This window comes from Coregonus clupeaformis, chromosome 16, assembly GCF_020615455.1.
Source record: "Coregonus clupeaformis isolate EN_2021a chromosome 16, ASM2061545v1, whole genome shotgun sequence".
Classification (NCBI taxonomy): Eukaryota; Metazoa; Chordata; class Actinopteri; order Salmoniformes; family Salmonidae; genus Coregonus; species Coregonus clupeaformis.
Window position 1 is genome coordinate 49,990,866 of NC_059207.1, and position 16,317 is coordinate 50,007,182.

Below are 16,317 nucleotides of genomic sequence, written 5' to 3' on the forward strand. Positions count from 1 at the left end.
CCCCAGCGGTAGCGTCATTCTCTTGCATGTTCGGGGAGAAATGGCTGCACAAGAGCCATCACCACCATCTTCACTGGAAGGCAACAAACCAGGGTTCCCTAAGAAAATTTTGGCGAACAACCTCGAAGAAAAACACTTGTGTAATTATTGTTTGAAAATATTGAGAAGGCCTCTACAAGCCCAATGTGGCCATCGTTTTTGTTTGTTCTGTTTCAACAAAATTGTTAGGTGAGTGTCGTGCTCAGACTGGGTGATGTTGCTCTACAAACGCTAACATTAGCTAGCTCGTTAGCTAGCTACACTTGCCTATAACATTCATGAACAAGCTAACTGTCAGTGTATGTCAACAAGTTGCGAGGCTTGCCAGGTGTTTATAAACTCAGTTAATCTATGGTCAAGTATTGATCTAGGTACTGTCACCCTGTTGTATCCCCACAATGACCTTGTTCAAACACATCAATGATTCTGCAAGTGTAAGCTAACTACCCAGTGGACGAGGATGGATAGCCTTGTTATGAATTGTTCATGTTAACAACAGTCCGTAGGCAATCATCAGTGACTGGTTAGCTATAACGTTAGCTATACATGATTCTGATGTCAGGTCTTGCAACTGGGTGTTAGTTAATTGAGGAGGTAGGCCTGTCAAGATAGAACTGTTGATCTGTATGTAGAAGACTAGAGAAATGGCTGTGCTACATATTTTCTGTATTTCAAGTTCTGGACAACAGAAATGCAGTGCTTGCATCAAAGAGGACTTGTTTGAGGACCCCACATCTATTCTTAAAGAAGGCGGTGTAAGTACCTGTGTAGTTGATTCAGATATTTGCACAGACTACTAAACATAGCTAACAGTAGCTAATATAATTTCAATGATTACCAGAGACTAAGCAGATTGTTTGTAACAGAGGCTATACTTGTGCATTGATTATGCAGTCTGATAGAAACAATCAGTATTTTTCTTACTGACTAGACACTTAATTACATACTGTAGCCCAGTGGTACTAGACAGAGATTGGATCTCAGTCCAGCAGTATAACATACACCTACCTCAGTGGAGGCTGCTGAGGGGAGGACGGCTCATAATAATGTCTGGAATGGAAAGGTATCAAACACGTGTTTGATACCATTCACTCCATTACGGCCATTATTATGAGCCATCCTCCCCTCAGCAGCCTCCACTGCCCTACCTTGCGAGTTATTTGCCGACCCTGTGCTTATGCTTGTTTGGCAACACTTTTCCCATATCCGAGCCTATATCCGTAATCGGTAGACGGTTCTGATTAGGAAGTTGTTGTTTGCCTTGCTGAGCAGTGGCCAATAAATAATTAAATCCAATTGTTAGATGCTACCACCCTCCTCCAAATCAAAACTGAACATGAATGTCAATGTTTGCACGTACATGCTCATTCTACTTATTGTCTGCTTCCTGTCTTGCAAGGCTGATTAGCTAGGACAAACTGGTGTGAAACACAGACGGGTGTCTGCGCAAAGCAGGGGCACAACATTTGGCAAGTTAGTTTTGTATGGCCCGGTGGCCCTGGTGAGTAGAGATTTCATGTAAGGACCATTGGAATGGTCTAAAATGTGCAAACTCTCCCCACCCGGACAGAGTATGTGAGCGGAGAGAAGCGGAGCGTGAAGGCTGGAGTGTCGACCTTCTCGCCCGCTCTAATTTTGCCCCAGTAGCGCTTACTTCACCAGCTCAGGGCATGCCCAGCCCAGCATGCATTTGTAGTCAACTTGTGTGCTGCTACAGCCCCAAATATTTTCATAAAGAAACTGATAAGACACACAGGTGCTAAATCAAGGTGACTTACAAAGATGAGGACCAAGAGCAAAAGAGGGCTTGCGGTGATGTAATGTCCACAACTAAAGAATAATTGTGGAATCTTAAAAGACACGTTTCCCAAAAGCATGATGGTGTACTTACTACGTGCCCATGCTAAAAGAAAGGAACGAGGTGGGTAGATAACAATGTGTCATTGTAGCAAAGTATTTCTAGAAAATACCTATAGAAAAATAAACTCTGCATCTCTGCCCAGCCTGCCCAGAGTGGCCAAAAGGGGGTTTAGCATCCCCTGTGGCTCTGCAAGTATGGAGAGGATATTCTCAGCTGCTGGCCTGCTCTCCAGGCACCATCGCATGAGCCTGAAGTCACAGACTGGCCAAGCTTGTGTTTCTAAAGATGAATTCTAAAAATGAATTCAAAGGCACTAATAAGTCATTTTTCGTTAAATTAAGTTACAGCCTATATGCACAATTTATAGACTAATGATTTAATACAACAAAATGTTGTTTAAATGCTGAGCCCTTTATGTCCCTACCAGCCTATTGTGTTGCACTCGCAAATGCTTCACAATGTATTTCTTTGTAGGCTATAGCCTTGAAATAATTGAAATAAAATAGCCGAAATTCATTTGCGTTCCTTCTTAGGCTCCCTGTTTGGCTCCTGACCTATTTAGTGTTTTTATATGCTGTTTAATACGACATGTAGCCTATTTGATGTGCGCTTCTTACATTCACCTTTTCATTTTTATTCAAATACGAACAACGACTTCCGAATCAGAACCCACTACGGATATAGGCTCGGACGTGGGAAAAGTGTTGCCAAACAAGCATAGGCTCGGGTCGGCAAATAACTTGTAAGGTTATAAGACTAAACTGGGCTAGGTATACTGGTTTGGTGTTCTCATTTACACAGAAAACATGTACAGTTGAAGTCGTAAGTTTACATACACCTTAGCCAAATACATTTAAACTCAGTTTTTCACAATTCCTGACATTTAATCCTAGTACAAATTCCCTGTTTTAGGTCAGTTAGGATCTCCACTTTATTTTAAGAATGTGAAATGTCAGAATAATAGTAGAGAGAATGACTTATTTCAGCTTTTATTTCTTTCATCACATTCCCAGTGGGTCAGAAGTTTACATACACTCAATTAGTATTTGGTAGCATTGCATTTAAATTGTTTAACTTGGATCAAACGTTTCGGGTAGCCTTCCACAAGCTTCCCACAATAAGTTGGGTTAATTTTGGCCCATTCCTCCTGGCAGAGCTGGTGTAACTGAGTCAGGTTTGTAGGCCTCCTTGTTCGCACACACTTTTTCAGTTCTGCCCACACATGTTCTATAGGATTGAGGTCAGGGCTTTGTGATGGCCACTCCAATACCTTGACTTTGTTGTCCTTAAGCCATTTTGCCACAACTTTGGAAGTATGCTTGGGGTCATTGTCCATTTGGAAGACCCATTTGCGACCAAGCTTTAACTTCCTGACTGAGGTCTTGAGATGTTGCTTCAATATATCCACATCATTTCCCTTCCTCATGATGCCATCTATTTTGTGAAGTGCACCAGTCCCTCCTGCAGCAAAGCACTCCCACAGCATGATGCTGCCACCCCGTGCTTCACAGTTGGGATGGTGTTCTTCGGCTTGCAAGTCTTCCCCCTTTTTCCTCCAAACATAACGATGGCCATTATGGCCAAACAGTTCTATTTTTGTTTCATCAGACTAGAGGAGATTTCTCCAAAAAGTACGATCTTTGTCCCCATGTGCAGTTGCAAACCGTAGTCTGGCTTTTTTATGGCAGTTTTGGAGCAGTGGCTTCTTCCTTGCTGAGAGACCTTTCAGGTTATGTCAATATAGGACTCGTTTTACTGTGGATATAGATACTTTTGTACCTGTATCTTCACAAGGTGCTTTGCTGTTGTTCTGGGATTGATTTGCACTTTTGGCACCAAAGTACGTTCATCTCTAGGAGACAGAACGCGTCTCCTTCCTGAGCGGTATGACGGCTGCGGGGTCCCATGGTGTTTATACTTGTGTACTATTGTTTGTACAGATGAACGTGGTACCTTCAGGTGTTTGGAAATTGCTCCCAAGGATGAACCAGACTTGTGGAGGTCTACAATTTATTTTCTGAGGTCTTTGTTGATTTCTTTTGATTTTCCCATGATGTCAAGCAAAGAGGCACTGAGTTTGAAGGTAGGCCTTGAAATACATCCACAGGTACACCTCCAATTGACTCAAATGATGTCAATTAGCCTATCAGAAGCTTCTAAAGCCATGACATAATTTTCTGGAATTTTCCAAGCTATTTAAAGGCACAGTCAACTTAGTGTATGTAAACTTATGACCCACTGGAATTGTGATACAGTGAATTATAAGTGAAATAATCTGTCTGTAAACAATTGTTGGAAAAATTACTTCTGTCATGCACAAAGTCCTAACCGACTTGCCAAAACTATAGTTTGTTAACAAGACATTTGTGGAGTGGTTGAAAAACGAGTTTTAATGACTCCAACCTAAGTGTATGTAAACTTCCGACTTCAACTGCATGTGTTGAATCTTTGTGCTTTAATAATACAATAGTCTAACCTTCCCTTTCCCTCAAGGCTTTTCCTGACAATGCAGCGCGGAGAGAAGTGGAAGCATTGGCAGCTGTTTGTACAAATGAAGGGTGCACTTGGACGGGCAATATCAAAGAATATGAGGTATGGGATTGTTTTGTATTTCTTTATACCAAATAATGTACATGTTTAAAAATGTGTTCTTAGTTGTAGGTTTTAAAAATGCTCCTCCACTTTTAATTTAACGCTAAATGTGATGTAATCAATAAACACTTTTCCATCCACTGTTTTTAAGTGAGTGATATCATACCACAAAAATCATGACAGCTGTGATGGAAACAGGAAGTTTTGGTACAATTTTATAAATGCCGACAGATAATTTGTTCGTTCGACATGGTGGGATCTTTTTGTGTCGGTAAAACAAATTATGTGAGAAGTTGCGGTGGAAACGCTTTTATGTGCATATATTGATATAATAACCATCAAATCGAAGTAAACTTGGAGTCATGGTGTTTGGTCCTCCCTTGGGCTGTGGTGGTCTTGAGATTTTGTCAGCCGGTGATTGTCAAGCAAATAACTGCCGGCCTCACGGTAATTGACCGTTAATTAACATAAACACATTTAGCATCTCCTGGCTTCCGGCCTACAAGCCACATATGCAGACCTATGGAACATCTACATATTAAAAAGTCTAAAAAATCCATGTAATATAGCCTACACCATCACAATAAATCCATTATTTATTTTAGACAGGTCTAAAGAAACTTTATATGAAGAAAATGTAATCTATTTCAGAAGAATAGAATAGCATACTCTGATTTGTCCTTATGTTAGGTCCTGATCTGGCTATGCCAAATGGCTGTGGGCTACACTAGTTCATTTAGCAGACAAGATTTGCTTAGAATTCCGTGGCATTATTTTATCGTATGAAGAATACAATTGAACAAAGCTGAATAAAATAGAAAGGATATTTTCTCCAAACGATTTGAGGAAGTGCACACATGCAGCTATTCTATGTTGAGTGGTTAACAAAGAAACAAGTACTCTTATATGCTTAATTTAGAGTTATTTATGTAACTTTAGTTGTGCTACAAACGTTGGGCTATGTTTAGATTTTTTAATACATTCTAAGGCTGCACGATGCGACTCTAATGATCATTTGAAAAAAGTTGCATTAAAGGCATGAGCTCTGCTTTGTTTTTTGCACAGGCTGTACACACTACATCAATGTCTCATATACAATTTGACAAGCACTTGATAATGCCTCAAATTTCCCGATGGCTACAAGTCAAGACAGACACATCAGGGACGCAACTGCGCGCGTCCTTATCCAATTTCGAGGCGCATATTGAAGATATTTGAAGAACTGTCCACATTTACTTTTCGTCAGCCAACAAGATGAGTAGGCCTAACGAACAGCAAAAGCATTAGCCTATGTCAATCTACTATCCCCCATAGTACAAAGGTTGACCTATTCTGTGCGAGAAATAAATATTCCAAACATAGTCTGAGAGAGTTGTGGGATGTGATAGATCGCAAATTAATGCAACCACTAGCATAAAAAAAACGTTTTGATGCAATGAGGCAAACGCAACAGATCAGAACATTTAGCTTAACATGTTGATAAACTATTAGGCTATTTATTCACATTATAAGCACAGCAATGCACACATAAGCGCAAATTTTCCATTAGCGGGGAAACACCATTATCAAAAGTGACCGCAAATTTGATTATGCATGCAATGCTTTTATTATAAAGGTGCATTTTTATGGTGAAAATGATCTTCCCCAAACTTGAAACTCACGCGCTGCATATGTATGCCAGTTAGTCTCTACACCCGTTGTAAAGCAGATGAATGTGCTTAATTTTAAGAAGTTATTTGGCCACTTTAGTTGTGATACGAACCTTATCAAAACATATAGGCCTATGGGCTAGGCTACATGAGGTGTGGGACTATGATTTGAAAAAGTTGCAACAAAAAGGCTTGCCTTGTTCCTTGCCTTACTGCTCACAAGCTGGGCATCATTCACACGTGATATATTAATATTGTCACCCATCAGACCACTCTTGATTGAATCTTGTTTTTACATATACTAAATAAGATGTGTGAAATTAGTTTTGATTTAGAATGGACCATTATCATGCACCTGTCTCAACAGTGGCACGGGGGAGAAAATACATGTAATCTATACACTTAAATAGCGAATGGAGGATGCTTTTCACATGGTTCATTTTCATGCCAGCCAGGTAGGCTATACTCCTGTTGTAAAGAGAAGCAATGTGCTTAATATTAGGAAAGTTGAGAAAGAAATATAGTAGGCCTAGCCTATAGAAAGCTGATGGAATCCTCCTCTTTTTAATAGAGGCCATCACACTGTTTTCTCATGCAATTGCATAGCCTATAGAAATGTTGCGCTACATGAGCTCATGGGCTCTAATTAAGTGTTTGATTAGATTTTCGATTACATTTGCATTGATGTCGGAGTGATTAGAGGGAGAATAGAGTGCTGAGTACCAGGCAGTTAGCAAGGTTGGTAGGCTACTAATGACCATCAGCAGCATCAAGAGCTTGGAAAACCCTAATTACCGTGACTAAACGGTCACGTGGAATTTGACAGCTGTCATGACTCGTGACTGCCGGTGTGACGGTAATACGGTCACCATAACAGCCCTCCCACTACAACTCGGGACACCATGTCGTTTATTAGGCTACGGATGAAATAAGTTATGATGAACTTCACAGGGTGTTGAAAGTGCATGGTGATCAGCTTCATGCTCCTTTTCCAATAAATATCGAGGGTCTTATTCTGGTGACATGATCTGTGCTTGACTGCCGTTTGACAAATACAATACTTATCCATAATAATCAGCTTACACAGCCAACCCGCACTGTATCTGCGAGCTGTTGGCTAGAGTGCACTTGCCAAGACCAGAGTAGGCACATTTGCTATAAAACACAACAGTTTTTGTGACAAAACTATCAGGAAGGTTGAAAATGCGATGGAAACACATTGAACTTTAGGTTTTTATTTGGTAAATTGTGTGCACTACATCATCACACACTGATATTTATCCGCAACAAGTCAGTTTGGTGGAAACACACCACGGGTGGGAAAATTAGCGGTTTTTTCTTCATGCGGATTTTAGAATATTTACATGAAAATCTGTCGCCGATTGGATGGAAACCTAGCTATTGTCATTTGGATTTTTTGCAACTCTCAAATAGAACTGATAATTTAAAAAAATCTGGTTTCAATTACAGATGAACAACTATAGAATAAATAGCTACATCTACTACATGAATGTTCTTAACAGATTACTAGACCTACAGTATATTAGTTTGTTTTGAAGTATGCTGTTGTCATGTGTTTTCCAGGTGAACCATGAGGGAAAGTGTGACTTCATGATAATTCTCTGTCCCTCCTGTAAAGAACTCATGAGAACCAATGAGCTGGAGCGCCACAATGAACGAGAATGTCCTGAGAGGACTCTAAACTGCAAATACTGCAAAGAACCTTTCCATTTCAAGAACATCAAGGTAAATCACCATACTTATCTGCGTTTAGTTGCATTATCGAAATCAGATATGGAACATGTACTGTTTTGTTATTGGGTGTAGCCTATATGAAAATACATGAACCGTTTTGTTTTCTAGGCTCACGATGAGATCTGTCCAAAGTACCCAATGATTTGTGAAGGCTGCGCAAAGAAAAAGATTCCCAGGGAAAAGGCAAGGATGGACACATTGTTTACTGATTGATTAACCAATTAATAATGTTGTTACAGTGCATCGGAAAGTATTCAGACCCCTTTGACTTTTTCCAAATGTTGTTACGTTACAGCCGTATTCTAAAATGGATGAAATAAAAAAAAAATCCTCATCAATCTACACACAATACCCCATAATGACAAAGCGAAAACAGGTTTTTAGAATTTATGCAAATGTATAACAAATAAAAATTGAAGTATTCAGACCCTTTGCAATGAGACCCAAAATTGAGCTCAGGTGCATCCTGTTTCCATTGATCATTGTTGAGATGTTTCTACAACTTGGTTGGAGTCCACCTGTGATAAATTCAATTGATTGGACATGATTTGGAAAGGCACATACCTGTCTATATAAGGTCCCACAGTTGACAGTGCTTACCAGAGCAAAAACCAAGCCATGAGATCGAAGGAATTGTCTGTAGAGCTCCGAGACCGGATTGTGTCGAGGCACAGATCTGGGGAAGGGTACCAAAAAATGTCTGCAGCATTGAAGGTCCCCAAGAATACAGTGGCCTCTATCATTCTTAAATGGAAGAAGTTTGGAACCACCAAGACTCTTCCTAGAGCTGGCCGCCCGGCCAAACTGAGCAATCGGGGGAGAAGGGAGGTGACCAAGAACCCGATGGTCACTCTGACAGAGCTCCAGAGTTCCTCTGTGGAGATGGGAGAACCTTCCAGAAAGACAACCATCTCTGCAGCACTCCACCAATCAGGCTTTTATGGTAGAGTGGCCAGACGGAAGCCACTCCTCAGTAAAAGACACATGACAGCCCACTTGGAGTTTGCCAAAAGGCACCTAAAGGACTCTCAGACCATGAGAAACAAGATTCTCTGGTCTGATGAATCCAAGATTGAACCTGACAGCGCTTGAGAGGATCTGCAGAGAAGAATCTGAGAAATTCCCCAAATACAGGTGTACCAAGCTTGTAGCGTCATACCCAAGAAGACTCGAGGCTGTAATCACTGCCAAAGGTGCTTCAACAAAGTACTGAGTAAAGGGTCTGAATACTTACAGTATGTAAATTTGCTAAAATTTCCAAAAACCTGTTTTTGCTTTGTCATTATGGGGATTTTGTGTAGATTGACCCCAATTTTATCCATTTTAGAATAAGGCTGTAATGTAACAAAATGTGGAAAAAGTCAAGAGGTCTGAATACTTTCCGAATGCACTGTACATTGTTGCAGTAGAAGTGCTTGGATGTTGCTTGATATAAGTTTGTTCTCTCCCGGCAGTATGTGGACCACATCAAGTTCTGCAGTAAATTCAGAGCACCTTGCAGATTTCACGTCGTTGGCTGTGATATGTCTGTAAGTGGACTTATTTTATCATTACTATATGGATTCCACCTGTATGTTTACTGGGTGAAATTCGAGTGGAGTTTTTAAGATTACCCGTTTTTGTGAATGTGTTGACCTTAACCCTACTGTGTATGTGTGTGTGTTTGTATGCGATAACTTTGCCCAAGGTGGAGAAGGAGAAGACCCATGACCATGAGCGTGCATGTTCCTACGAACACTTAAATCTACTCTTGCATTTCATCATGGGCATCAAGGTGAGCCTGGAGAGCTTGCAGCCCCAGAGCCTGGAGCTCGCAGGTCACAAGATCCACGAGCTGCACCGGGCCTTGAGAGAGCTGGAGCTGAAGCTGGGACAGCTGACTCTGGGTGGGGGAGCCCCCGTGCAGGGAGGCTGTACCCCTACCCTCCCTACCCTGGCCCTCCCTGCCCTGGCCACATCCTTCACCCCCCTGCCCAGTACGGTGGGCGCGGCCCTGGAGTTGCAGCTCCACAGTGAGAAGACCAAGGTGGCAGAGCTGAGCCGGCGGTGCCAGGAACTGGAGCTGAAAGTGGGCACCTTCGAGAACATTGTCTGCGTCCTCAACCGAGAGATGGAGCGCTCCTCCACCACCATCGAGGCCTACAACCGCCAGCATCGCCTGGACCAGGACAAGGTGGAGATCCTCAATAACAAGGTAAGAAGGAGGACATCCCCAGTCCCCACTCTGCTTCTATCGACACCAGTCAACTTGCCTCTCTTGTGTCCTGACTGGTCTAGTGCTAATGCCACAGCCTTTGGCACACATGTCTAAAGTGTCGGTTTGAATCCGGCCTACTGTCATCCTCTTTCACTATCTATTCAATACAATCTGAAAATCCCTTAAAAAATATAATAAATAAATAAATAAAAATAAACTTGCCTCTTAGTTTTTGACACTTCACTTTTGTGCATCCATCCATTATTAATGTAACTGACATGAACGATCACAGATGTACTACATCCTTGTGGTACTAAAAAAAAGGATTGGGTGGACTGTATGAGGAGGTTTATAATGGCTGTTTCAGAGTTCAGAATGCCACCATGGCACATCTATCAGAATGCAGATGAGGTTGATTAGGTGATGGAGCAGGGATCCAAATACTGTGTTTTATTGCACACACAGACACAGGAGCATGTGGGGAAGGGTTGCAGGATAAGGAATTGTTGTGGTTTACTAGGGAAATACAAGAGGGAGATACAAACACTTGTTAAAAGGAAAATAAACTGAAATGCATCTTACTAACAAATTGTACTAAGGAATATGGCAGCAGCATATAAACTATTATCAAACTAAAAGGATCTTAATATTAAACATTTATACATTAATAAGGAAGACTGGGGGAAAAAACTGCTGCTTGAATAGTCAAGGGATGCTAATGAGCATAGTGGGGACAGGTGAGGTGAGTGGCAAGGGAGGGGTGAGGCCTAAGGTTAGGGCTGAGGACATGAGCCTTCAAAACAGGTACAGAATATATTTTCTAAGACAATGGCTAGGTTTCCATCCAATTGCCGACATATTTCTATGCAAATATTCTAAAATCTGCACCAGAGATGTGTTTCTATCAAATTGACTTGTTGAGGATGACGGGGTGCACATAAAAATTACTTTTGTGGTTAAATTCCCATGTACCGAATAAAAAATACAAGTTAAATGGGTATCCAGCGCATGTTCAACTCTACTGATGGTTTTGTTACAAAAAATGTTATATAGCGTATGTGCCCACTCTGGTATTGGCACATCCGCTCTAGCCAACAGCTCACATATACAGTGCGGATATAGCCTACATGAGATTATTATGGACAAAAGAGCAAGATTATTTTTATTTGACAAACTGCAGCCAGAAGAAGACCCTCGATATTTATTGAAAGGAGCATCAAGCTCATCACCTTGCACTTTCGTCTCCATGTGAAGTTCATCAAAACATATTTGATCTGTAGCCTAATAAACTGCATGGTTTCCGGAGTCGTAGTGGGAGGACCACACATGTCACCGCGTGACTCCCAAGTTTACTTCGATATGATGGTTATTTTATCAATATTTGCGCATAAAAGTATTTTCAAACGTAATTTCTCGCCTAATGAATTTTACGGACACAAAAAGATCCCACTTTGTCTAGTGTGTTTTGTTGACATTTGTAAAGTTTACTGACAGATTAGCTGTTTCCATCAGGCCTGTCGTGACATGTTTTATCCGACATGTACTTTACTCTCAATAAAAAGGTTGGAGGGAAACCTGGTTAATTTCTGGCTTTGTTGCTTTAGGTGCGTCAGCTGGAGAGAACTGTGGGCCTGAGAGACCTGTCCATTGTGGAGATGGAGGGGAATATGCGGGAGATGTCGGCAGCTACGTTTGATGGCATCTTTGTCTGGAAAATCTCTGATTTCACAAAGAAAAGACAGGACGCTGTTGCTGGCAGAGCCCCAGCTATGTTCTCCCCCGGTAGTGTATTTCAACCACTTTTATCATTCAAACGTCAAAGTAAACCACTCTATGGTACAACGTGCCTAATGTCCATTCATGCATTCTATATTACCGTATTTTATAATTGTTCATTGGTGTTTGAAAAATGATGGGCCGGTCTGGTTCTGACAAGGCTTACTTACTAATCATGTTTATTCATTTTGTAGCATTTTTCACCAGCAAATATGGCTACAAGATGTGTCTACGGATTTATCTGAATGGGGACGGGACCGGACGGGGCAGTCACTTGTCTCTGTTCTTCGTAGTGATGAGGGGGCACAGTGACGCCCTCCTCAAGTGGCCCTTCAACCAGAAGGTAAAACTCACTCCTATAACATATGCTATATGTTATATATCCTACGTGCAATATATACTGTACGTTAAACACTCATTACCCTTTTGAACAGTATTTCACTCATGATATCTTGAATGTGTTGCTACTTTTTTGTTTGTGTGTGATACTGTGAGAAGCAGCATGTTAATGTCAGCGTTGTATCTACTGTACCTATATCATAATGACTTTAATGACAAAGGTCATTATGTATTTCAAGGGCAGCAACATCACTAGTAGCTATCTGCCCTTCTGCTAGATTTATTCTTGGTATTTGTCTTGCATGGTAAACGTAGGTAGATACATGTTTATTTTCATCTGTTCCTTGCAACTTGTGTATATTTGTAAAACCAAATAAACAATTGTTCATCACAAAGCATGAATGTTGTCATTGAGGTACAGTAGGCCTAGCCTAGATGTTGCGATCTGCCAATCCTCTTGTGTTCAGGTGACCCTGATGCTGCTGGATCAGAATAACCGAGAGCACATCATCGATGCCTTCCGTCCCGACATCTCCTCCTCCTCCTTCCAGAGGCCCGTCAGTGACATGAACATCGCCAGCGGCTGCCCGCTCTTTTGCCCTCTTCCCAAACTGGACACCAAAAACTCCTACATACGAGATGATACTATATTCATCAAGGCTATAGTAGACCTCACTGGCCTCTAGGTGAAAAGTGTGCCCACTGCCCAAGCTCTCTCCCTTGGTTACTCATGTGATCAACTTGTAGGGGTTTGCCATGCCATCCAGGGGCTTTGCTGGGGTGGTTTATGTCTCAAATGGCACCCTATTCCCTATGTAGTGCACTACTTTTGACCAGAGCCTAATGGGCTCTCGTCCAAAGTAGTGCACTACATGGGGAATCGGGTGCCATTTGGGACACACCCTAGATCTTCGGTTAGTATGTGGTTTCTTGGCTGGTTGAAGAGTCCCCCATTCACAGCACAATATTGTGCTAGCCATAATTTAGCTTGACATCATTGTTACCAAGCAACCAATATCACAGTAACATTTTGCGATGTAGTTCTTGTTAAATTGAAAATAGAAAGTGTTTGATATTTCCCTTCAGTTAGTGGGATAGCCGTTTGCTGTTATTGAATTGATACTACTCTGGCAATTTAGCTTTGTAGGATGAAAACAGAAACAGAGCAATGGTCTTGTCATTCTATTAGTGCTAGGCGCTTGTGTAACTGCATTTGATGCTAGGTATTTGGTAAACCATTCATTTCGAGCAACTTTTGCATAGACAGACGTGGAGTTCCAACAACAACAATTGATGCCCATTATCTTACCTTTTAAATGGTCAGTTTGGCACATACTTTGCAATGCATTTAAGAGTAGGAATTTGAAGTCATCTGACATTTGTGTCAAGCGTTGTGTGCCTCTAATCTCAAATCCTGTGTTTGTAGTGGTGGACATTTCTTGAATTCCATGAATTCCGGGTGCAGTATTTGGATTTTGAATCAATGTTGTCTGTGTGCACATTTCCTTTTCTCTTTTTGAGTTGGGTTGCTATATTAGTTTGCATGTTGAATCTGTGGAAGATACACTGTAGTTTGCAACAGGGTAGTTCACTAAACCTGAATAGCAGCGACCGAGAAGTTGTCATCAGCCTGGTGTTATAGCTTGAGGTGGGAAGCTATAACACCTATTGTGAAGAGATCAAGGATTGTTTACAAATCACTAAACAGGGTCTTAGAAATCTAATGGTATTCAAGGGTAAATGTTTATTTGTAATAGTGTTTTCTTCACAGCTTCGAGCTGTTCATTGATTCAAGAAAAAATCTGTGTCCTAGCTTTTACTATAAGAAGTGCCTGCATCCGTCATAAGTTAATTCTGATCAATGAGCCATTGAACCGTTGATGTGCTGTCCTGTGAAATTGATGGATCCAAAAAAGTTTCAGTTGTGTGAAAAAGAGCAGTTATATATCCTTATAAAAACCCTTTACTGTGGTGTATTTTGGTATGTTCATATGTCCAGGGAAATTGATTGTCTATTGATTTCACTACACCACACAGGCCTAAATATTGCACACTGATGAATTCATGTCATTATACCTTGAAGATGGTCTATTTGGGATCCCTCAGTTGATTAGGGGAGTCTTAGATAACTAACAATTGGCTTTACATCTAAACGCAAAGTAACCCAGGATGTTTTCAAGCCAGTCTCGACACATATTGAAACCTCTCTGTGCATGAGGTGTTTCAATAAAGATACACATATTTTAAGTATTGGTTTACTTTAAAGACCAACATTTTATTTGTAATAATTTTTCTTAATATATGATTGACTGTTCTATTGCTAATTTAAGTCACATACGCAAATCTGTAATTTAACAGCATAAGCAGGTTTTGCTATTGATGTATGCAGAGAGGAGAATGAAATATAGTTACATATACACTCCCCTCTGTATTTATCTGGACATTGAAGTAAATGTTTCATATGAGACGACAGTACAGAATGTCACCTTTTATTTGAGGGTATATTCATACATATCTGTTTTACCGTTTAGAAAATGAAAGAACTTTATGGATCTAGTCCCCCCATCACCACTATTGGGCAAAACATAATCCGAAACACAACCAAAACAAACTGTAAATGCATCCAACAAGATTGTGGAGTCACAAGCTTGATATAGTCATTGCGTGCTAGGAATATGGGACCAAATATACAACTTTTGACTACTTTAATACACTATGAGTGGATTTGTCCAAATACTTATGGAATTTTTATTTATTTAAATGGGGGGACTAGATACATAAAGTGCTTTCAATTCTAAACAGTAAAACAGATATGTATGAAACTACCTTCAAAAAGGTGACATTCTTTAGTGTCGTCTCATGAAACCTTTGATTTCAAATCCAAAATGCTGGAGTATATGGCCACATTTGCAAATTTTTGCTTCACTGTCCAAATAAATACGGATGGGAGTTTATAGAATATATATATATATATATATACACAGTGGGGAGAACCAGTATTTGATACACTGCCGATTTTGCAGGTTTTCCTACTTACAAAGCATTTAGAGGTCTGTAATTTTTATCATAGGTACACTTCAACTGTGAGAGATGGAATCTAAAACAAAAATCCAGAAAATCACATTGTATGATTTTTAAATAATTAATTTGCATTTTATTGCATGACATAAGTATTTGATCACCTACCAACCAGTAAGAATTCCGGCTCTCACAGACCTGTTAGTTTTTCTTTAAGAAGCCCTCCTGTTCTCCACTCATTACCTGTATTAACTGCACCTTTTTGAACTCGTTACCTGTTTAAAAGACTCCTGTACACACACTCAATCAAACAGACTACAACCTCTCCACAATGGCCAAGACCAGAGAGCTGTGTAAGGACATCAGGGATAAAATTGTAGACCTGCACAAGGCTGGGATGGGCTACAGGACAATAGGCAAGCAGCTTGGTGAGAAGGCAACAACTGTTGGCACAATTATTAGAAAATGGAAGAAGTTCAAGATGACGGTCAATCACCCTCGGTCTGGGGCTCCATGCAAGATCTCACCTCGTGGGGCATCAATGATCATGAGGAAGGTGAGGGATCAGCCCAGAACTACACGGCAGGACCTGGTCAATGACCTGAAGAGAGCTGGGACCACAGTCTCAAAGAAAGCCATTAGTAACACACTACGCCGTCATGGATTAAAATCCTGCAGCGCACGCAAGGTCCCCCTGCTCAAGCCAGCGCAAGTCCAGGCCCGTCTGAAGTTTGCCAATGACCATCTGGATGATCCAGAGGAGGAATGGGAGAAGGTCATGTGGTCTGATGAGACAAAAATAGAGCTTTTTGGTCTAAACTCCACTCGCCGTGTTTGGAGGAAGAAGAAGGATGAGTACAACCCCAAGAACACCATCCCAACCGTGATGCATGGAGGTGGAAACATCATTCTTTGTGGATGCTTTTCTGCAAAGGGGACAGGACGACTGCACCATATTGAGGGAGGATGGATGGGGCCATGTATTGCGATATCTTGGCCAACAACCTCCTTCCCTCAGTAAGAGCATTGTAGATGGGTCGAGGCTGGGTCTTCCAGCATGACAACGACCCGAAACACACATCCAGGGCAAC

General features: G+C 41.0%; 1 protein-coding gene across 2 annotated transcripts; it reads left to right on the forward strand.

Moving 5' to 3' along the window:
• Positions 1 to 14,200, forward strand: LOC121585058 (TNF receptor-associated factor 2). 2 transcript variants are annotated; one of them, XM_041901400.2, is made up of 10 exons: positions 1 to 228; positions 716 to 794; positions 4,394 to 4,492; positions 7,726 to 7,887; positions 8,005 to 8,079; positions 9,351 to 9,425; positions 9,584 to 10,090; positions 11,698 to 11,875; positions 12,064 to 12,212; positions 12,676 to 14,200. In XM_041901400.2, the coding sequence occupies exons 1-10, from the start codon at positions 41 to 43 to the stop codon at positions 12,892 to 12,894; spliced, it is 1,731 nt and encodes a 576-aa protein (XP_041757334.1). In that variant the 5' UTR covers positions 1 to 40; the 3' UTR covers positions 12,895 to 14,200. The 2 variants fall into 2 exon arrangements, with proteins under 2 accessions (XP_041757334.1, XP_041757335.1); XM_041901401.2 differs by having other exon boundaries at positions 9,671 to 10,090.
• The last annotated feature ends 2,117 nt before the right edge of the window (positions 14,201 to 16,317 follow it).